The 23,347-nt window shown below is 42.7% G+C and overlaps 2 protein-coding genes across 2 annotated transcripts; one reads left to right on the forward strand and one right to left on the reverse strand.

The window, feature by feature from the left end:
- The first annotated feature begins 1,097 nt into the window (after positions 1-1,097).
- On the forward strand, positions 1,098-6,972 carry PREB (prolactin regulatory element binding). Its single transcript, XM_058164664.1, has 9 exons — positions 1,098-1,475; positions 2,025-2,232; positions 2,453-2,670; positions 2,855-2,935; positions 4,204-4,328; positions 4,453-4,626; positions 5,120-5,192; positions 5,471-5,621; positions 5,731-6,972. Exons 1-9 carry the CDS (start codon positions 1,341-1,343, stop codon positions 5,823-5,825), a joined length of 1,260 nt encoding a protein of 419 aa, XP_058020647.1. The 5' UTR covers positions 1,098-1,340; the 3' UTR covers positions 5,826-6,972.
- Positions 6,973-8,659: 1,687 nt separating this feature from the next.
- ABHD1 (abhydrolase domain containing 1) lies at positions 8,660-20,159 on the reverse strand. The gene is made up of 9 exons (XM_058164665.1): positions 19,840-20,159; positions 15,858-16,018; positions 15,566-15,745; positions 15,345-15,390; positions 15,011-15,123; positions 10,991-11,164; positions 10,796-10,844; positions 10,522-10,687; positions 8,660-9,828 (listed from the first exon to the last, which is right to left on the reverse strand). Exons 1-9 carry the CDS (start codon positions 19,909-19,911, stop codon positions 9,590-9,592), a joined length of 1,200 nt encoding a protein of 399 aa, XP_058020648.1. The 5' UTR covers positions 19,912-20,159; the 3' UTR covers positions 8,660-9,589.
- Between the last annotated feature and the right edge of the window lie 3,188 nt (positions 20,160-23,347).

Genomic DNA, 23,347 nt, shown 5'->3' on the forward strand with positions numbered 1-23,347 from the left:
CCATCCCACAATGATAAATCCAGAATCAATTTATTTGCATGGCTCTTTGATTAAATACATTTTTCTTTCCCTTTCTTTTCTCACCTTTCAACCTTACATAAAAACCAATATGTCTCATTTACTGACTCACTAGGTCACTTTAGAAGATCATTCACTCATTTTTAGCCCAATCTCACAAAATGGTGGTGAAAATGGATCCCATTTTGAGCTCTGAGGATGTAAATCAAATATACACGTTTTTAAAAATGGTCCATTTAGTCCAACTGTACTTGGGCCCTACTGATATCTTGGAGGCTGTTGGCAATCCTAACTCAAATGGGGCTTTGGAGCTCTCAAAAACCCAAGTGTTTTTGGGTTCTTAGGATGGTATTATCTCCTTGGTTCCTTCCATTTCTTGGGTTGTGATTTAAGTGCATCTTTTTTTAAAAAAAATTACAATAGCTACATCTTCCTAGAGTCCAGAAACAAGAAATCTCGAAGAAGTCTATTGTCTAAAACTGTCATAACATCAGGAAGAAGACTACATGGAAACGCTGCGGAATATTCTCCAAGATTCATTGTATAAACCCAGGGCCATATAACAGAAAATAGAATAGAATAGAATAGAATTTTTTTATTGGCCAAGTGTGATTGGACACACAAGGAATTTGTCTTGGTGCATATGCTCTCAGTGTACATAAAAGAAAAGATATGCTTTTAATTCCACTCATAGGAACGCTTCCCACCACAGCGAGTAAGATGCATTTTACAAAATGCATGATGCACACGCGCAGAAATTAGCATGGCCGTAATTCCAGCAATCGCCCCGTCGCTTTAAGACAAGTCTCCAACCTTAGTAACTTTAAGGCTTGTGGACTTCAACTCCCAGAGTTCCTGAGCCAGCTTTGCTGGCTCAGGAACTCTGGGAGTTGAAGTCCACAAGCCTTAAAGTTACTAAGGTTGGAGACCCCTGTTTTAAGACGTCTGAAGCCTCTCCTTAGGAAGAAAATGGAGCACAGCTCACTAACATGCTTCCGCCTATTAAACACCGCGTGATTTGCCCGGCTTCCGCCCTAACTACAGACACGAAGCGGCGGCGACGACGTGGATGTTTCTTTCGACTCTTAACGCGACCGAAGGTTTTTCTCGCCGGCCGGTCCACTTTGTGCCGACGTGTGCTGAGTATTTTGCGCCTGCGCCACGTCAAGGAGGTCGGAGCTGCGCATGCCTACTCGAGATCAAAGAGCTGTTGTACCGTGAGCTGCACTAGAGAGGAGGGGAGCCGAGGAAAGAACAGTTTAGCGCGGAATTGGCATGAGTTGACCTTTGACCCCGCTGACCCCGGCTTCGCTGATCCAGTCATGCCCCCTCGTCGTCCGCCCGAGCTCTACCGGGCTCCGTTCCCGCTCTATGCCCTCCGCATACATCGTGAAGCTGGACTGGCGCTGATCGCTGGGGGAGGCGGCGCTGCCAAGACGGGGATCACGAATGGCTTGGTATGGAAACTACGGGAGTAGGGCACACATCTCTCCTCCTGCCCTCGGATTTGCCTTCTGTGCGTTGGCTGGGAGCTCCCCTCCTGCCCCTAGAGCAGCACCCATCAGAAATGGGGAGGGTGGTGTGGTGTTTGCTGCAACTGTCATAACAAGGTTTGTGCAGCATTGGACGAAGCTGCTTTTTGAAGTGCACAGAGTAAAATTAATACATGAAGAAAACCATGAACCTGGAAGAGTTAAGCTTGCCTCCTTGGTCTGGGCTGGGGGACAGGGAACATTATATGGACTCCAAAGGCAAACATGAAAAGGACCACCAAGGGGGAAGAGTGGCTACGCAGGAACTATGGTTGTCCTTTCAGGCAAGCACAAAACCATGCTTGTAGAAGGGAGGGAGTTGTGCCCTCTGTGTACCCACACTTTGGTACAGTGATAAGGAAGGACAAATCTTGTCATCTCTGGCAAGATTTGCCTTTGGGTAGAAAAAGAAGAAGTCCGTTTTGCAAGGGTAGTTGGTGCTTCATCCTTCCTTTCTCTCTTTTGTTCCCCAAGCATTTCTTGCAGCTGCACTGGAGAGATGGCAAGTTATCTGCCTCGCTGCTACATGCTCATGACACAGAGACCCGGGCTACCATGACTATGGCGCTAGCAGGAAATTTTATTGCTGCAGGGCAGGATGCTACTTGCCACATCCTGAGTTTCCAGCTCTTTAAATCTGGGCAGAAAACAGGTGGCAGCAGTGGCGATAGTGCTAAAGCAGGTGAGAACCGAACATTTATTTAGCTACAGAATTGAATTCCTAATATATTAAGGCCCAGAACAATAGCGGTCTAAAAACTAATGTAAAGGTGGAAACAGCAATACTTACAAATCTTGCTGATGGTGAAAACGGACAAGATCTGCAGAAGAGAGAGGAAAGTTGGGAGCCGCTGGTCAAAGAGGTTTATGGAATATTTCCTTATGTGCCGTTATGCCGTTAGGTGCTGGTAATAAGGATCTACGGAGACGCAAGCCCCCAGTCCCAAATGAGAAAAGCAATGGCAATACCCACAGGGAGATGACGGAGGTGGCAGTAGAAACTTTGCACTGTGTCCAAACAGACACCAGTCCAGATACTCTACAGAAGGCTGTGTGCTTCAGTGATGATCATACCCTTTTGGCTACTGGTGGTGTGGATGGCTTCCTGCGAGTCTGGGAGGTACACCTGTATGGGGAGATGAAGAAATGGTCTGTTGTGTGTTGGGGAGCAAGGTTTTGGTCTGGAACTACAATGGTGGAGAAAGGAAGAGGAAGACTTTTGGGTCGCAAAGCACTTCATTCGTACATTAGGAGTGTGGACATGGAAGTGATGGTAAATTTCTTCCCTCTTACATCTTCCACAGTTTCCCAGCATGAAGAAAACTCTTGAATTCCAGGCACACAATGGTGAGATAGAAGATATAGCACTGGGTCCTGATAACAAGGTGAGAAGACTGGGATTTATTTGTTTCTACTGCTTATTAAGGGAAGTGATCTAAGGTGCCAGTGGAGAAGGCAACATTACACAATCTTCCCAGATTATATTCCAGCAGGATGAGGGAACGAAAGGAGAGAAGGGTTTAGGAAGAGCAAATGATAGGGCAGAATTGAAGATGGCCCAAGGAGACAGGGATAGAAATAGTTTCTGGAGAGATAATGTAGTGGTAGACATTATCAAGACTTAGATAATTTGCACAAATAACAGTTTTTAAAAATCCATTCCTTTTTAAAGGTATTTAATAAAAACCAATTGTTTTTCTTTGCTATCCTGAACCTTCCCCACATTTTGCCATTACTTTCAAGTCTGAAAGGATTTCTAAATCCTAAGGGGTTTAGTAGTGGTAGTAGAATAATAAGATAATTAGCAAAAAGATTGCCACAAGAGGGTAGCATAGGGCAATCCTCCTCCCACATCCAAAGGATAAAAAACCCCTCAAAAATATTCTTTCTCCAGTTTGCCCAAAGACACCCAGCCAGCTTTCATGTTGATGTGAATCTAGGCAATTATAGATTGTTCAGTTAACCATGGTCAAACAAATAATGGTTAGTGTTATAGAAGAATAGCCTTTGCTCCAAAGAGTAATGTGAAAGAGAGTGTGGAGGAATTATGTATCATTCTTCATCTAGGCAAGTTGAATAGCCTTAGAGTAGAGGACCACTGAATTATGTAGCTGCCTCTGACAGTCCACAGCATTTTCTGCTACTTTCTAGAGTAAGGAAAGGCTAATAGAGAAAAGAGACAGAAGGCATAGAAATCAAGAAAATGTAATATTTCCATATTGGAGCATGCTTTCCATTGCACAGAACAGTTTCTGAAATCAAAAGAAATAGCTTTTTAAAAGCAGGGATTGTCAGATCTATCGCAAACTCCTTGCTGCTGTGTATGAAATGTGCATACTATTGAAAACTGGGAAGGGATTTCAAATCCAACAGGGATCAGATTTTTTGGTTGCTGCTAGCTTTGATAGTTCCCAGGAAAGATAGAAGGAAGGAGAACATTTGGAGACAAATAAATATGTGAGAACACAGAGACCCATTAAAGATTCATAAGACGGAGAACAGTTTGACTATAATAAATATGCAAAAAGCTTGATGAAACACAGTGGAATAGTTGAAACTCATCTTTGGGTAAAGACTGGCTGGCATTGTTTTTATGGGCAAGAGATAGTAATGGTGGTTGGAGACCATGGCTGCTCATATTGCATCTCTCCAGGTGGTGACAGTGGGACGGGACTTCCAGTGTTGTGTGTGGCAGCGAGATCAGATGGTGATGGGTCTGCGTTGGAATGAAAATCTTCCAGGCATTCCAGACAAGACCTACCGCTACCAGGCTTGCAAGTAAGGGGAATACATAGACAGTCGGTATGTGTCTATATATATATATGTGTGTGTGTGTGTCTATATATATATATGGTATATACGTGTGTACTTTCTATTTGGATGCTTCTTCCTTCTTTCACAGGTTTGGTACAGTTGAAGACCAAGCCAAGGCATTGCGACTGTACACAGTGCAGATCCCCTACAAGCGTGAACGACGTCCACTTCCCTGCTACATCACCAAGTGGGATGGGCATAGTTTCTTGGCCCTGCTCACTCGTCCCTGTGGCAATGAGGTCATCTCATGCCTGTCTGTAAGGTGAGAACTTTGTTGCGTGCTTGATTTTCCTGTGTTCCACCTTCACAGAAGAAAGAGAAACCCTGGTTCTGTTTTGCATAACACCCTTTAGGATGACTAAACAGTGATTTTCTGAAAATTTTCTGCACTTGCACTATATTTAACTTTATAGACTGGATTTACACAACATGCTAGCTATAGCACGCTTGGGCCACTTGTGGTTCATTGTGTCATACGAACTTGCCCTATGTGTTGTAAAATGGTGGTGTTAGAATAGGAGGTGAAGCTCCGTAATAGCAAACTGTAGTCTCTCAGATCCATTTCTCCTTTAATAGCCAGTAGGATTAATGGGAAGGGACTTTATAAACACCATGAAGAGTTAGTTTAGGTATTTCAAGGCTGGAGCCTGCTTGGCCTTCAGAGGAAATGCTAGTCCTCTAAAACACATTTCTCTATGTATTAGTGCACATGAATGTTATGGGGAATGCACATGGCTCTCTTTCTATGCTTTCAGTGAGACAGGCACATTCCTGGGTTTGGGCACTGTCACAGGCTCGGTTGCCATCTTCGTCGCCTTTTCTTTGCAGGTATGAGTTTACCCCTCCAAGATTGTGTATACATAACGCTCAGCTAGCTGGGCCAGCTAGCAGCACACACAAAAGCCTGGTCAAGGCACAAGCCATTGTTGGAGTGAGGGGTGAGGATGTTGATACAGCGTTTCAAACTCATGGTTGGCATAGGGCTGGTATGCGTACAGTTGCAAGATCTTGCAGCAGGCTCTATAGGGAAAGGAGAGGATTACCTTGACTCCTGAGAGTCACCAGCAGGTTGCCTCCAATTCTGTCTTTTCTTTCTACTCCTCCAGAGGCTGTATTACGTGCGGGAAGCACATGGCATAGTGGTCACTGCTGTGGCCTTCCTGCCTGAGACTCCTGAACTGCTCAAGAGCAACGAGGCAGCCCTGCTAAGTGTGGCAGTTGACAGCCGCTGCCGCCTGCACCAGATAGCCTGCCGGCGTATGTTCAAAGCTGGGATGGTGGATTTAAATGTGGGGTGGGAGTCCTGTCTTGCCAATATGGGGTCTCCTACAAACTCTTGGTGATTCAATGCTCTTTCTCTTCGCAGGGAGTTTCCCCATCTGGCTGCTGCTGCTCTTCTGTGCTGGACTGATTGTGGGCACGGTCCTGTTACTACAGTTGGCCTTCCCAGGGTTCCTCTAATCTTTCTTCATGGTGAGGTTCCTGGAAAGCTTGGACCTTCTCTGGCCTTCCTGTAAGGGACGCATCTTCTCCTTTCTAACCTTAAGAGACTGGAGAGGGGACCCAGAAGCCAGGGCAATGGTTGCCCTAGTGAAGTGCATGGTCAGGTGGACTTGGCCAAGCTGGAGGCTGGACCTCAAATTGATCAGGTTTTGGCCTTGAGCAATTCTTGTCTTAAGCCCATCACACTGAACGGGATGAAGGAACTATATTCTCCATTTTTGACTGATCTGTGAGAAACATTCCAGCATTATTTGCTCTGAGCAACGATTTCCCATTTAAGCTCAGGGTTTAAACCTTGTATTATTAAACACAATGATGGAGCAGAACCTTTCCTTCCTGCCTGCCTTGTTGGTTACTTCCCCATTTCCTTTTGGCTTGGGCAGAGCTGGAGGTCTTAACAGTAGAGGGGTTCTTTGGGGCCAGAAATGAAGGAGGCTGCAGCTGCTCCATGAAGACTCACCAAGAGACTGTCATTTGGAATAGCTCTGCCGTACCAAGTCTAAGAGGAATGAAGCTATTTTCTTATTTTTCTGCCATAGCTATGTAAGAGAATGGGGTGGAGAAGATTAGGGATTTGGGGATTCCCTTCCCTCTTGAGCAAGGCTCAACATCTACAGCTTGACTCCCAAGAACCTTTCTAAAATACTCAGAATGTATACATAGAGCAAAGATGCTTGTGTTTGTGCACATGCATCGTCTGTTTAGAGTTTGCTTAAGTCAGCAAATCACAGCTGTTCTCATGGAAAAACTAAGGATTTTCAGCAATTAACGTTCCCTCCGGACATCTGGCTTCAAGCATTCGCCAGTGTAGATTTTTCCATGAAGTGTAAATTTATTTCCCCTCTTTTATTAAGTTGATGTCTTATTTTGAGACTTGGAAATATGTCAGCAAAATCATACTTGTTCAATTATTTTAAATTCCCAGAGTTTATTAGGTTACCACTTTTTCGTAGAAGTGAAAATCATGACTGCTGATATAATATGCCAGGCATTTGCCAATAAAAAAAATGAAAATGGTCACAATTTGAAAAAAATGTTAGGATAGGTGGTTCTGCATCCTGCAATTTTTATCAGGGAAGCAAGAGAGGGAATTGCTTTTTTTTTTTTTAATTTGCATTTATATCCCGCCCTTCTCTGAAGACTCAGGGCGGCTTACACTCTTCCTTGACAGTCCAGGTACAATGTCTCAATTGAGTGAGCCATTCACTGAGATGAAATGAACAGAAACTGGAAGTTTCTTGTCCTTAATTGTAGGGAAAGCCTTGGGTCTAGTAGTGCATTTTGTTGGAGTAGCCTTTGAGGGTCAGCCATACTTGGTCTGTTGCTATATGACCTTCATATATATTATTTTTTATGTTAGTGGCGATCTTTTTTGGCTGTCGTCTTAACAAGTTTAACTAACTAGATGATGATTGCATTAAAATACCATTTGAAATTTTTTAGGGGATTTTTTTTTTGTGCTCAACTTGTTTGGCTAGATAATGGTTCAGTATAGGGCAAAACCAGAAGGTTGCTTATTTCAGTCATTGGGATAAGCAACAGTGGATGGAAGAATAGCCCTTTGACTTTCATGTCCTTGGTGATGCTTAATTAGTTCATTCTTCTATAACAAATATATTTCTGCATCAAAAGTTTTATGGAGAGGAAAGTAAGACTGATGGGGGAATCTGGATTTGGCAAGATCACAGAGACTTTCAGACCATTTGAAAAGTTCCACCACTCAGTGCCCTAGTTTACACATTATACCATAAAGTTTTTCTCTTAGTTTGAAACCAGACATTTGTAGCTTGGTAAATCACAGTTCACCAACATATTATCCAGAATAGGGGTCTCCAACCTTAATAACTTTAAGGTTTGTGGACTTCAACTCCCAGAGCTGGCTGAGGAACTCTCGGAATTGAAGTCCACAAACCTTAAAGTTACTAAGGTTGGAGAACCCTGATCTAGAACAATGTGTCTGCAATTACATTTGCCCTGATATATATTGGCTTTGTATGATGATGATGGTTTGAAATTTGTTTGGTGTTTTTTTTTATTCGGAAGCTACTGAGAGAATGTAACATTGTCTGTTATGCAGTCGAGTAATCTACCAGGGCTTTGTCTGCTAACGGACGATTTCCAGTTTTAGGTGGCAGATCTTTCATTGGCCCAATATTTAATAGTTGAATCTACGTAGATGTCCATGCTATAACCATTCTTGCTTGCAGTCATATTTCTTGATTGGGAGGAAATTGAGCAATAAGTACCGTATGTATTGTGATATAGTAGCACTATTTTTCTGTTCTTCCCTTTCCTGAGTCTCCAACATGCTAGCTGAAAGTAGGGGATGCAGTAACTTTTTTCCCCCTAAATGACCAGCTTTTTTGACTTCATTCTGTTTGTGTCATCTTTTCAATTGTATGATAATGAAATAGCCCAGTTTTTCATCTTATTGGGGGAAATATGTGCTTTTATGAATTGATTTGGTCTAGTTACTGTAGAAGGCGGCAGCAACTAAACATTGGCTGATCTTAACAGATTGAATGAGGACATGGATGAGACCCCTCCAGGAAATTGCAGTTATATTATATTTATATTTATATTTATTTGATTTTTATACCGCCCTTCTCCCGAAGGACTCAGGGCGGTGTACAGGCAGAATAAAACCAACAAAAAACAATATACAATATACAAAATTAAAATCAGTTAAAAACTTATTAAATGAGCCTGAAAAATTTAAGAAATTTACCATAAAACCAATAACCCCATTAAAATTGCTAAAAATTTAAGTTTAAAATTTCATTCAGCCAGCTGGAATAAAAAGATATGTTTTCAGTTCGCGACGGAATGTCCGAAGGTCAGATATCTGGCGTAAGCCCGGGGGGAGTTCGTTCCAGAGTGTGGGGGCCCCCACACTAGTTGGTGGCTAGACCAGGAAATTGGAAAATCACACCAGAAGAGGGCAGCGGCAAACCATTCCCATTGTGCTACAGGATTCAAACTTGACCAAGAGAACTTTTATTTTTACCAAAACCAAAATAATGGCCCCTCTCCTAGGGTTTCCTCTCTTGGGGAAAAGTGATCCAGATTTCATTCAGTGGAAGTACTGTAGCTGATTTTTCAGAGGAGGAAAATGACCACATACAGTTAACTCTTCCCCAAGGCAGAAACAAAAAGAGTTCTAGAAGATAGAATTAAAGTATTCAACAAGTTACCTTCTCAACTGCAGCAAATGCTGGTTGGGAGAAATTCAGACTGAAAACGGAAGGAAATTGTAGGATAAAGTGTCTGGTAACCATCTCCTTTTTTGCAGAGTGCATTCTATGATGTGGCATCAGATATAGTTTACAACCCACTATTTTACCTGTGGTTTGCCTAAATTTTTAGCCAAATATTTTCATAGAGAAAAGCACACAAAACTGTTCTCTACAAAAGAATCCAGGATGAAGGAATTAAAACAACAGGGAACAGCTGGTGTTTTCTTCATATATGGAACAAACAGCCATATGCCAAAAATCCTAGGAAAACAATCCTGTATTCTGCTGATCATCACAGCATCTTCATCTGTGGTTGCCATTCATAGCAGATTCTGGCCAGGAGTCCTTTGAGAAAGGAGATGGGTAACCTAGAGGACGGAAAGGATGTTGTGCATGGTGGCATGATTAGTTTTGCCTCAGAGGGGTTTCATCTCTCTAAGAGAGATCATATTCACCCTTCTGTATGCTAGACTTCGTGACTCTTGATCATGTGCTGACCATCCTTGTATTTACGTTCTGTCCAAGCTGTTGGCTTCCCATGGCTACTGTTACAGCTGCCAGCTCCTCCTGATGTTTGAAAACAGCATCCATAAACTGACTAAAGACACGGTCCATGTAACTCTGATGGCGAGGTAGGAGTCCTTCTAGGAAGCCAATATGGCCACCTCGTGCAGTCACTAAGAGGGCAACGGTGGGCACGCGCTGTGCTGTCTCTGTGGGAATAGCTGGAAGAAGACAGAACAAATCAGAGCAGTGTTGTGACCCAGACCCAAGTAGGTAGTAAGAAACTCAGTGAAAAAACAAATGAACTTTATTCAAACAGCTGAGAATTACTTCATTCTCAGAGTAGTTCAACTAAATTAAAGCAAATTCTTCCCAACACAAATTCCTCAGTCCTATCACAAATTTTAGTCCAATTAGGCAAACTGCCAAAGACCTTTCTTGGCAAACGTTCAGAAGACACCGATACAAAAATAAATGCAAGAAGATGAAGCTACCAATGTTGTTTTCCGACAAAGCCCAAACGCCATTGCTGGTCTGTTTTAAGGCTTATGGGAGGGGCCAATCATCTCTTGGCCCTACTCCTGAGTCGTCCTCTTTGCTTGAGCTGCTCTTGCCTTCTGGCAGCTCTTCTCATGCATGCATTAGGAACAGGGTCCTCCTGTTCCTCTGCCTCACTACTGCCAGTCTCTGGAGGCTCTGGAGTCCATACCTCACTCGCCAATAGCCCTGGCCCCACCTCAGCCTCTGACGCAGAGCCCTCATCCGAGCCTTCCCCAGCCTCCAGAACTGGCCCACACTCTTCCTCAGCCTCATTGCTCTCTGACTCCATTGCCAGCTCCACAGGCTGCTGGCAGACCACAACAAGCAGGCTTCCTAGTGATCTTTCTCTACTCTAGAAAAAGTATAGGACTCACCATGTTGAGGAGAGAAGGGGTCATCTGAAGCATTCAGGCACAACACTGGCACTTGTAGGTGATCCACCTTCTGGGAAGGACTGGCTTCCTGGTAATACTCCTGGCATGACTTGTAACCAAAGACCACAGACGTATAGCGCTCATCAAACTCACGGATGCTGCGAGCCTGGGAGAGCAAACCCAGTGGTGGGAAAGAAGAGAAAGAGCACATAAGGGTCAAGGCATGGAGCAGAGCTTGGGCCTAGAAAAGGTTGGGAGGGTGGAGGGATGGTACCTTCAGCACATGGTCCACATCCAATCTCCCTTCAATGACCTTTCTATGCCTGGAAGGAAAAGAGTGTTATGATGAACGACAGTAGATTTTCTGGATGATAGTCGTGATAACCTGCCTGAATTGCAGAACTGGGACTCGACTATCTTAAGTTTTCAATCTTGAGCTAGGCAAGGTCCCAGTATAACATACACTCACCGTTTGACCAGGTTGCACAGGTTGGTTGTGAGATATTGGTTGAAGAGGAATTGGTTGAGAGGCCGCTCAAGGGAATGGGTTGTCTCAAACGAGTCCCAGCACACCGAGCAAGTCATGGCAGCCACCAGTCCAGCTTCCTGTCCCTTTTGCCCCAGATAGTTGAGCACTACGATTCTGTCGAAAGAGAGTCTGACTGTCTTTGGGCTGGGTTGGGCACAAATGGACATGATTTCTTCCTTCCTATCCCTTCTACGGTTAAATCAAAAGACAGCTGGGAGCTGAGAAAATGCCTACCTGAAGCTTTGCCTTCTCATTCCATTCAGGAGTCATAAATGCTACACTTTCCTAAAGAAATTCCCATTTCTGGAATTTATTAAAAAAACACGTTTTGCTGGATCAAAGTTCAAGATAGCTTTCAAGTGACACAGAACTCTTCACAAACGAAAGATTCAAGCTTAAAACCGTCCCTACTGTTCTTCCCTAGACAGTTTCAAATATCCTCTGGAATAGACCTCTTTCCAGCAGAGGATGTGAGAGAAATGAAATCTCTAAAAGATTATTTGGAGCGAGAGCTACTTTTAGAGCAACTATCTGTGCTAAGTTTCCACCGGAGAGCTTCCCTCAATCCGATGCCCTTCAGAAGTTTCCATTCTCTACAAGCTTCCCAACCAGCTTGGCTGCAAGTACATAATTGCCTCTCTTGACTTCCCGGCTATTCATTTAAAAACATTTGAGTCGTGGCTCCTTAATGTTGCAAAAACAGGCATTATAAGAAGATTCAACTGGATCTATTTCTAATGGAAAAAAACAAGACAGATTTAAAATATTTAAGTGGACTAAAAATAAGTCAAATGATGGCATCATCAGAAGTATATTCAGTTGCTTTTTCAAAATGTTACAGGCCTCAGGGCCTTTTGTGTAACGCAAGTTAGGGTCAGTGGTAAAGTAGATCCGCAACACCAAAGCTTGCTTTGACCAAGCAAGTTGCAACTATGGTTTTCATCTCCAACTGAAAAAGCTGTCTATATATACTGAAATGCTGCCCAGATGCCTCCTTAAATAGTTAATTAAGAGTAAATGCTTCTCTAAAAAGTTTTTACCCTAAGAGGCAACTGTTCTGTAATAAGATAGTAGAAACTTGCAATATCAGAGGCAAGTTCCTATTTTGCATTACTATGTTCTAGAAAAAGTGTGTTTGGTGTTGCTGACTCATATCCGCTGCCAACATAACTGAGCAAACAAGACTTCCCGGCTGCCTTTCATCTAGATTTATCATTTACGGGCAGAGTCCTATCTCAAATGCTTTGCTTTAGCTCTATAATTGGTTCCAATATGAAAGAACAGGATGAAACTGATATGTTCTGTCAGGCTGTTTTCTGGAGCTGTTTCACTGGTTCTCATTAGCCTCTTGGACTCTGAGGTAAACACTCAGACAGTCCATGAGTAGCTGGGAAGGAGAAAAAAAACCAGCCTCTGTGGAGACTTTCATCTCTAGTTTTCCACACAGAGTATCTACATAATAAGGCAATCCTTGTGATTTATATTGATATATTGACCATCAATTGTGTTGTAAATGTTGTACCTTGATGAACGTATCTTTTCTTTTATGTACACTGAGAGCATATGCACCAAGACAAATTCCTTGTGTGTCCAATCACACTTGGCCAATAAAATTCTATTCTATTCTTCTATTCTATTCTACATAAAGAGTAGGCACACTTTGTCCTACATGCAGTCATCAATAGTCCTCTGTAGCCCACAAAACATTTGCTTTTATTTATTTTTCCCCATGGGAGGGCTAAGGGTTGACATGAGTGCTACAAGTATTTATATCTGCTTTACTCCTCAAAAGCTCCTGAATCACAATAACATTAGGCTGATCTTTGGAAAGATTAAAAAGCCACTGGTTTAGAATTGATTTTGCTCCCCAAGCAGGGAAAAAAAACCAGCCTCTGTGGAGACTTTCATCTCTAGTTTTCCACACAGAGTATCTACATAATAAGGCAATCCTTGTGATTTATATTGATATATTGACCATCAATTGTGTTGTAAATGTTGTACCTTGATGAACGTATCTTTTCTTTTATGTACACTGAGAGCATATGCACCAAGACAAATTCCTTGTGTGTCCAATCACACTTGGCCAATAAAATTCTATTCTATTCTTCTATTCTATTCTACATAAAGAGTAGGCACACTTTGTCCTACATGCAGTCATCAATAGTCCTCTGTAGCCCACAAAACATTTGCTTTTATTTATTTTTCCCCATGGGAGGGCTAAGGGTTGACATGAGTGCTACAAGTATTTATATCTGCTTTACTCCTCAAAAGCTCCTGAATCACAATAACATTAGGCTGATCTTTGGAAAGATTAAAAAGCCACTGGTTTAGAATTGATTTTGCTCCCCAAGCAGGGAAAAAAACCAGCCTCTGTGGAGACTTTCATCTCTAGTTTTCCACACAGAGTATCTACATAATAAGGCAATCCTTGTGATTTATATTGATATATTGACCATCAATTGTGTTGTAAATGTTGTACCTTGATGAACGTATCTTTTCTTTTATGTACACTGAGAGCATATGCACCAAGACAAATTCCTTGTGTGTCCAATCACACTTGGCCAATAAAATTCTATTCTATTCTTCTATTCTATTCTACATAAAGAGTAGGCACACTTTGTCCTACATGCAGTCATCAATAGTCCTCTGTAGCCCACAAAACATTTGCTTTTATTTATTTTTCCCCATGGGAGGGCTAAGGGTTGACATGAGTGCTACAAGTATTTATATCTGCTTTACTCCTCAAAAGCTCCTGAATCACAATAACATTAGGCTGATCTTTGGAAAGATTAAAAAGCCACTGGTTTAGAATTGATTTTGCTCCCCAAGCAGGGAAAAAAAACCCAAAGTGATCATTCCTGCTCCATTGTCATTAAATTATCAGGTTGCGCATCTGTCCTATAACTGCAGTCTGGCTTCCAGACTACATGGGGTAAGGAAAGGCCATTGAAAAAGCTAACCCAAAAAAAAAATCAGCTTCCTGGGCTCAATCAGTAGGGACATAGGGTGTGAGTGTACTGATGCAAGGTAGAATAAGATTTACATTTTCATTGGGAACATTATTGCAGTAAATGACTATGCTTTACAGTTTTTTTTAAAAAACAGACTTTGTTCTACATTCCTTCTTACCTAAATAAAGTGCTTACAGCAGTTTATAAAGAATGATGAAATCCAGGGAATAGAGTGTAGTTGAAGTCATACATTTGCACACGCCTTACAAGCAATCAAGGTATTATGCAAATTATGGGGTAAGAGCATAATCAAGCAGCATTGTCCCAAAGGAAAAAAATAAAACTACCATCAAAAGGTGGGGGGCAATGTAGATCCGTAGGGAAAATCATATTTAGTAGAGGTTGGTGCCTTATATGAGCCTTCAGCTAGGTTGAAGATACAGCAGAATCGAAGCTTTTGTCCTATAATCATTTTAAGGTTATTGGCTTTTGGCTCTGTTTAAAGAAGGTTGGGTTGGGAAGTTTAAAAACACCCAGTAGGTGTAACAAGCCTTCATGCACACATAGTACCCCTTATTTTAGCAAACTGCAGGAATTCAGGCCACTGAAAATTGTGGTACTAAATATATTGGTGAATATATATCCTAAACAATCTAGGAATGTTTACGTCCACGAAATAGGTGAAACAAATCACACAGAATCTGAGAATTACTCACCCTGACGTCTGTGTGTGAGTATGTGTGTATGTGTGTATCTTAGGTGACGCAGATGCGGCTGAATAATGTGTCATTGGTAGGATGTAAATTGAAATAACTGGTATGTTTGGGAAGAAAAACATGATGATGATGATAGAGATATCATATTTAGCACAATATTTTAACTGATTTGATTTTCTATCTTTATACAAATCTATGATAATGTGAAATACTGCCTCTTCCTGATATGCTCCTTGGGAGTCAGAAAATTATGCTTCCTCATTTTCCCTTCCTTTGCCCAACCTAAGTCTCACCCGCCAAGAGAAATGCCAACTGCCATCAGAGGTGCACAAGGGAACCGGCGCTTGATGTGGTCCACTACCAGTTCCAAGTCCTCAGTATTGGTGGCACAGAAAGCCCGGTGCGTCTGAAAATAAGAGAGAGGGACATGGATGGGAGACCAAAACACGGTCCTGAACAGCAGCAAAGAGCTACCTCTTCTAAAAGAGAGGCATGTGGGTGCATATAGATTACCTATAACAGACAAGCCCTGCCCTCCTTTCCCATGTAATTAAAAGGATTTGTACCTATCTCAGCTGCCAACATGTACACACAGACAATGTTGTGGTACGCTGCAATAATTCTTACCAGCAGCTTTTCTCCTCTGCATCCTCGATTATTAAACACAACAGCCCTGGAAGGGAAAATGGTAAATTTCCATAATACAACATTATTTTCTTATTAGCCGTCAAACAGAACTGAACTCCCAAACGAATGTGACACTTGATCCAAAGTGAAACAAATCCAGTTCTCCAGATTTCAAAACATTGGGTGTTTTTTGTTTCATTTTTTTGTTTTGTGATTCTCACCTGTAGCCGTGGCTCTGAGTGCTGCGTACCAAATGTAGAATGTATGTCTCTTGGCTGCTGCCTGTCAAGCCTGGCAAAAACAGGACAATGGGGCAGTTTTCTGGGTCAGGATGGGTCCCATCATCAGGATCAGCCCAATCCAAGAACAGCTGCCCTCCATCTGCAGTTTGCAGCAATTCACTGAACGAGATGTAAACAGATGAGGCAAAATGTGAACAGAATGGCACTGTTCACTGCCTCAACCCAACAGCCCAGAAGTAGCAATAGCCTCCCTCCTTCATAGTGGACCCACCTGTGGTAGGAGACAAATGGGCAGGATTTGATAAAGGCACGAACAATGGTCTGAAGTCGACCTTCAAAGCACCATGGTGTAGGGTAGAATGTCTCCTTCACAATGGGACAATACTTCTCCAAGAAGAACTGGAAAGGCTGACAAGCCACCAGTAGTGGGCGCTGTAAAGGAACAGGTGGAATTACAGAGAGTGAACTTGGGGGAAAAAACTCAAGTTGTCCTCAGCTGCCCTTCAGTACAGCTGCTCCTCTACTTGCTTGTGGAGAAGCTGAATCACCCTGAAGCAACAAGGCAGGAAAGCATTTGCAAATTAGAAGAAAGTCTCCCCCCACACCAAAAAAAAGCTTCTCTCAATACCCTGATAAGCTAATAAAAGGGTTATTTTAATTATAAGATAGAGCTTCAAAAAGTACAGGAGAAAGCAAGCATATTTATCAAAAGACTGAAATGCCTTTCTCATGAAGGAAGTCTAGAATGGCTGGGACTCTAGCTTCGAAAAACACTGTTTGGGGGAGGGATGAATAAAGCAGATAAAATAATGGATAAGGATACATTTTTCTTCCTCTCTCAGAATGCTGGGACCAGAAGCCATCTAATGAGGTTGAGTGGGAAAAGATTTAGAACAGATTAAAAAAAAAAAGAGGAAGCACTTCTTCACCCAGCCGATAATGGACTTGTGAAATTCATTACCACAGGCTTTGGTGATGACAACTAATGAACGGTTTTCAAGGGCAACTGAGTAAATTCATGGAGGGAAGCCTGAAGATTCCTTGGACTGGAGACTTTGTGTTATCTCAGGGTTGGGGGTTGCCTGCCCTAACCCGTAGCTGCAAATGAATGATGGCTGAGAGAATATATCTGCCTCCTTGGCTTGTGAGTATCTTAGAGGCAACTGGTTAGTCACTGTGGAAAACAAACTACCGGATGAACATTGGTCTGATATATCAGGTTTGTTCTTGTGTAATACAGGTATGTGTAGGCAGGTAGGCTAGCACATCAAGATTACAGTCAAAATAGTCACCTATGGAATTATTTTTGAAGGTCATTGTTCTGGCAGGTTTCTGGGAGGGAGAAATTGGAGGTAAGTTGATCGCTCTGAAGGATATGCCCTAATTTTGCAATCCTAGAACCAAATGATGGCACAGCCCAGATTATGCATAAATCAGAATTTGGAATAGGATCCAAAAATCTGTTTCTAAGCAGGCAACTCCTGTCTGATAAACAACTACTGTTTCTTAAAATTCAGCCTGTAATGCAAGTATGAAGTTTCCGAAAGAAGCCCTAATTAATTCATGAGCCTTGAGCCAAGTTTCAAGACAAATCCAGTTATTTATTAGGAGCAACATTCTGGCAATTACCCAAGTGGGGTAAGCTCTGACTCCCATGTAAAAAACCGCTGCCCCCCCATGACCCTGTCTCCCCACTCCTCCCTGGGCATGTCATAAATCACATTCTCCAATGGACCACATTAGCAGGCTGTAAAAATCCCACCCCTCCTGCTGACTCCAGTAACGTAGGATACAATCTGGAGAAAGGCATGTGTGGGATGTATTTTCAAGCAGCTCCGTCAGTTCTCCCCCCCTCCTGCTTATGACAACTTGAAAGTTGGTCTGGAAAGCTTTGCAAGTTGACAGCAAGGTTCAACTGAATGTAAAACACTGAACTCTGCATGGATATCTCCTGGATATCAAAAACCAGGAGACTGTGAGTTCCAGTTCTACCGTATTCATGGTAGATTTTGGGCCAGTCACTCTTTCTCAGCAAAAGTCACCTCAAAGGGGATGGTTGCAAAAATAGGAGAAGGAAATATTATGTATGTTTGCCATTTGGAATAATTTATAAAAATAATAAAGTTGAGATAACTCAAGCCTAGCAAGATGGAGTAGCTGTGGATATTTGGACACTCCAGAGACAAAGTTCTTTCAGCTTTAGTTCTAGATGGGGTTTCACTACCCCAGATACACCTGCTATGCAATCTGGAGGTTTTCTTGGACTTTTGGCTCCTGGTCAGAAAGCAGGTGGCAGCTGTGGCAAAGAAGGTTTTTTCATATCTTTGGGTGGTATGCCAATTACGCCTGTATCTAGACTAGGAGGCTCTGCTCACAGTAACCCGTGCCCTTGTAGCCTCTCATTTAGAGTATTGTAACATGCTCTACACAGGGCTGCCCCTGAAGAGCATTTGGAAACCCCAACTGGTGCAGAATGCGGCTGTTCGGGTAGTAAGTGGTGCCAGATATATCACACATTTAACATCACTTCTGTGTGAGCTTCATTGATGGGTTTCCAGGTGCAATTCAAGATGCTGGCTGTCACCTTTAAAGCCCTACATGACCTAGGACCTGAGGGATTGCCTTTTTCCAAAAGTCTCTACCCATCCAACCCAATCTAACAGAATGGGCAGATTCCGTCAGCCAAAGAATGGTGCCTGGTGGGATCTAAAAGAAGATCTAGTAGCCTTTGCTATATGGATGGTCCTTCCTTCAGAGATTAGAACGGCCCCAATCCTGTTAGCCTTTCATAAGGCTCTAAAAATTTGGCTACGTTCCAGAGCGTGAGGTGCGGAATGTGTTCAGGATCCTGTTTCCTGGCTGTAGTGCTAACTGGCCCAGTATCTCAGTTACTATATATATTTATTTTGGATGTTTCTATTGTTTTTACGGTTTTAAAATGTTTTTAGTGTCTTAATAATATGTTTTCAATTGTACGCCTGGGCAGCTATAGAAATTGAATAAATAAATTTTAAAAAATTCTTTCATGGCAGGCTTGAGTATGTGAAATTGAGTTTAGCCTTTCTAGTGGAGGTTATCTAGAGTGTCTTGGCTTTTGATGGAGCACTGATCCAGCTATCCAGGCTACCATGTTCCCTAGAACCAGCGTGGTGTAATGGTTAAGGTGCTGGACTAGAAATTGGAAGACTGAGAGTTCTAGTCTTCCCTTTGGCCTTGAAACTGTCTGACCAGGCACTCTCTTTCAGATTCGCCTACCATACAGCATGGTTGTTGAGGGGAAAACAGGAGGGATATTATGTATGCTGCCTTCAATTGTACAAAGTAAAAGCAGAATATAAATTTAAACAAACGATTTATAATGTCAGTTAGCCAAGCTGCAAAGGCATCTACACAGTAATTCTTGATAGCCAAAGCAAGCACATCTCCACCCACAGGAAGGGCATAATTGCAAACAAACTAAATACCCGAAGAGCTTTTGGCTGGAGGTATGATAAAAATCAACCAAAAACCAGCTTGTACATCCTTGAATGAGAAGAAGCATATTCCATAGAAAAAAGAAAACGACATAAAGACAGTTGTATTATGGCCAGAACATGCCAACACTTGACAATTAGAATGAAGGCGGAAAAAACAGGTGTGGGCAGCAGAAAGCAAGAAAGCAGGTGCGGAGTTTCTGTTCCTAATTATTCCTGTAGCAAGAGCAGAAATAGCAACGTTTAAGTGCAGAATGCTTCAATCGAGTGGCTTTCTGGCAATACTCCATAGGGGCACCTCTAGTTAGTAAGGCAGTAGAAAGCAGAAAGGGGGTCCGGGAAAGAACCTTGCTTTGGGGACTAACAGACAGAGAGAAAACCATTGTGCGAAGTTGGCACCAAAGTCGCTATGCCCCCTTTCGTGAGTTCCACTTCGGAGTTTTGGTGGGAACCCTCTGATAAATTTCAGGGAAATCGAGAGTCATTTTGATTTGCCATCGCCCCGAAGGAAGAAAGACTCAGAAGCCGCTCCGCTCAACGCTTCGCAAACGGGCTCGCCTCGGAACTTTTCCTGCCTCCCCTAACCCAGAGGTCTCCAACCTTGGCAACTTTAAGCCTGGCGGACTTCAACTCCCAGAATCCCCCAGCCAGCAAAGCTGGCTGGGGGATTCTGGGAGTTGAAGTCCGCCAGGCTTAAAGTTGCCAAGGTTGGAGACCTCTGCCCTAACCCATCCCTTAAGCGTGCCCAAAGAAGTTGCAGTACCGGTGCTTAAGGCTGACCTTAGGGACGCGCGCCCAATAGTACAGGAGCCAACCGGTGCTGCAGCCCAACAACAGCGACAGTCCCAGCATCGTCTTGCCTTCGTCCTCCCTCGTCGGCGGAATCAGGCTCAGGCAAGGAAAGCACCGCTACAGCAAACAAGGCGAATACAAAAGTCAGACACAGGCAGGCCCCGCCCACTTCGGGACGAGCAGGCGCCTTTGCTCCCTCAGCCGCTACAGCCATCTTTGTGATGGGCATTCCCGTTCATCGAACCCGGCACCGGCCGAAAAAAAAAAAAGAGGCTGGAAGTCGGATCTCCCGTGTCAGATGGAGATCAGGGTTCAAAAGTGTTTGCTGAGCAGGGCGTCCTTGCACTTCTGCCGCCCTTCGGGCCATTTCAGTGTGACTCCTTTTTTTCTGAGGAGGGAAGGGAAAAGTGGGCGGCGGTCTTTCCTAAGCACTTCCTTGTAACGGGCTAACTTACTTTATTGAATCTACAGCCATTACCATCCCGATTGTGTCCGCTCCGGTCTTGCTTTGCGTGAAAATGAGTCTAGGAGACAGAGAAAATCTCCTAAGGTGGTCAGTTGGTGAGGATGAATCGGGAGAATGAGTAGAGAGACTAATGAGGAAAAAAAACCCTCTAAGCTAAGGCAATAAGGGGAGAAGGAGCAGAGGAGAAAGAAAACAGTAAGTTACTGAAAAAAAACGACTGTTAAGAAAGCATTAAACTGACAAGACTGTCCACACCAAGCTAATCGATGCATCCGAGAAAATAGAAGAAGGATAAAACGTGGGACTTTTAGTGTATGATTTCACTTCCAAAAAAATAAACAGAACTTCTGAAGATTCTGAACATCTTTGTTTTGTTTGCCAGTTGGACTCCACACTAATATATGAGTAGAAGATCAAACCTTTGTTTTCATTGCAATTAAATGTATTGATCATAATTAAAGCAATTGTGCCCATTTTATTCAACACAACTATTCTGTAACAGGAAGAGTAGGCTGACACTGGTGGTTAAGGACATACTGAAGTCTGTTGAAGCACTAGGCTAGGGATTGCAATTTGCACATCTTAATTTTGATTACATAAAACTAAATTAAGCTTGGGGGTGAAGTGTTTATGCAAACCCCCCTCCTAAATAGATTTTATTAATTAGATTGTGGCTGTGGGAATCAAGCCATTGATTTGAGTTCAAATACTACATTTTGCTGGGAAAGATTGAGGGCAAAAGAAGAAAGGAACGACAGAATGGGGTGGCTGGATGGAGTCATTGAAGCAGTAGGCGTGAGCTTAAATGGACTCAAGAGGATGGTAGAGGACAGGAAGACCTGGAGGAACGTTGTCCATGGGATCGCGATGGGTCAGACACAACTTCGCAGCTAACAACAACTACATTTAGTTATTAAAGACTTTGAAGGAGATCCCTATTAGTCTGTGGTGATCAAAAATCAGAATTTTGGTAGCATCCGATAAAGGAATGAAATGATTCCATTCATTTGATGTTCTGATGATGTACCTGATGAAGTGAGCTGCAACTCATGAAAGTTTATGCCATTTAATAAAGTTTGTTAGTTGGAAAAGGTCTTACCAAACTTCTTTTGATTTGGGTGTTACTAAATTAACCCATTTTCTGGAGCCACGTACAGTATGTGGAATAGTAAACTAAATCTGCTGAGTTCACACAACTTGAATAGTTATGTACGTACAAAAACTAATTAAGGTTTAAACTAATCAAGCGTGGTATATTATGAAAATGCAACTAATTAAGCATGCTGGGCAAACTCAGCCACTAAGAGAGTGACGTACGTCAATTTCCTTAGCCGAGACAGATTCAGAATTCTGCCTCTTAACTGTTACTCAAACACTGGCTGGATTCCGCCAAAATGTGAAGTTTCTTGTTTCTAACTTGGTGCATTGGTGTGTTGAAGCAAACAGTTATTGTAGTTTATAAACCCAAATAAATGTGGATTATTCAGTTCACCACAGACAAATAAATAGCTTGATGTGAACACGATTGTCAATGATTTCCAGAACCATACAGCAATAAAAAAAATCTTAGTGGAACATTTAAGCTTGATAGCTGTATTGTGAGAGAAGTGTCAGCCAATTCTGTAAGTTCAGTGAAAAATTCTGCCTTAGTCATCTACCATAAAACTGTTTTTCTTTCTTTCTAAGGTTTCTAAACACATATTTCTAAGAAACTAATCAGCCTGAAAATAATTAATTTTCTTGGATAATTGCATTTCACATTGCAAAAAAACCCTGCTCTTTATTTTATTGTAGGAATGAAACCCAATCTTGTAATTTATTCAGCAAGTCATTTTGTCATGAAGCTTCCTAAATGTAGATATCGTGTTCTCTCGAAAATAAGACCTGGTCTTATTTTCTTTTGGGCCCCAAACTAAGCACTTGGGCTTATTTTTTGGGATGTTTTATTTTGGAGGTAGAGGTGCCCCATGCGCCCCGCACATGCTTACCTGGTCACACCAGTGGAGCCACTCATGGCAGAACGGCACGAGGCTCATCTTGCTGGTGGAGCCGCGTGCGGTAGAACACTGTGGGGCTTTCTGCATGGCTTATCTCGCTGGTGGAGCTGCTCGCAGAATGCAGCGAGTGTTCTGACATGAGTGGCTACCCCGGCGAGACGAGCCTCATAGCGTTCTGCCGCAAACAGCTCGCCTGGCGAGTCAGAGATTTGAAGCATTCTGCAGTGAGTGGTTCCATCGGCGAGATGAGCCTCGCAGTGTTCTGCTGTGAGAAGCTCCATCTGTGCAACAAGGTAAGTGGGTACGGGGTGCGTGGGACACCTCCACTCCCCCGCCCTAGCTTGATTTTTACACCTGCACCTCGCCCCTCCTCCTACAGCCAGATGATAGGCGGGGCTTAACTAGGCCTTATTTTGGGGGGTGGGGCTTATTTTAGGCGCAGGTGTGAAAATCGGGCTAGGGCTTGTTTTCTGGGTCGGTCGTATTTTTGGAGAAACACTGTAGTTAATGTTTCACCATCTGCCAATATATGCTTATTTATTACTGATTATGTGCCATCGAATCATTTTATTGCCCACTTTATCTAGAACCATTTAGATTTAAATGACTGAACAGAATTTCTTTTTAACAAAATAAAATAAATAAGAATAGAATTAGAAAATGCCACTACATATGTTTTACAATTTGAGCACAGCTGTAAAAAATAAAACTCCAATTATTATTTAAGTTTAAAATATTTTAATATTCTGCTATTTAAGTAAAGATAAAGGTTCCCCTCGCACATAAGTGCTAGTCGTTGCTGACTCTAGGAGGCAGTGCTCATCTCCGTTTCAAAGCCGAAGAGCCAGTGCTGTCTGAAGACATCTCCGTGGTCATGTGGCCGGCATGACTCAACGCCAAAGGCGCACGGAACGCTGTTACCTTCCCACCAAAGGTGGTCTCTATTTTTTCTACTTGCATTTTTAAGTGCTTTCGAAAGTGCTAGGTTGGCAGAAGCTGGGACAAGTAATGGGAGCTCACCCCGTTACACAGC

The sequence above is a fragment of the Ahaetulla prasina genome, chromosome 1 (genome assembly GCF_028640845.1).
Source record: "Ahaetulla prasina isolate Xishuangbanna chromosome 1, ASM2864084v1, whole genome shotgun sequence".
Classification (NCBI taxonomy): domain Eukaryota; kingdom Metazoa; phylum Chordata; class Lepidosauria; order Squamata; family Colubridae; genus Ahaetulla; species Ahaetulla prasina.

What these genes read in the sequence shown, in the direction of transcription:
- PREB (XM_058164664.1), top strand. Translation starts at nt 1,341, where the DNA reads ATGCCCCCTCGTCGTCCGCCCGAGCTCTACCGGGCTCCGTTCCCGCTC. An exon ending in ATCTCATGCCTGTCTGTAAG is followed by an intron (nt 4,627 to 5,119) that starts GTGAGAACTTTG and finishes CTATGCTTTCAG; the next exon opens with TGAGACAGGCACATTCCTGG. An exon ending in GCACCAGATAGCCTGCCGGC is followed by an intron (nt 5,622 to 5,730) that starts GTATGTTCAAAG and finishes TTCTCTTCGCAG; the next exon opens with GGAGTTTCCCCATCTGGCTG.
- ABHD1 (XM_058164665.1), bottom strand. Translation starts at nt 19,911, where the DNA reads ATGCTGGGACTGTCGCTGTTGTTGGGCTGCAGCACCGGTTGGCTCCTG. An exon ending in ATTGGGCGCGCGTCCCTAAG is followed by an intron (nt 16,019 to 19,839) that starts GTCAGCCTTAAG and finishes GTTCCTTTACAG; the next exon opens with CGCCCACTACTGGTGGCTTG. An exon ending in CTGTGCAACCTGGTCAAACG is followed by an intron (nt 10,845 to 10,990) that starts GTGAGTGTATGT and finishes TTTTCCTTCCAG; the next exon opens with GCATAGAAAGGTCATTGAAG.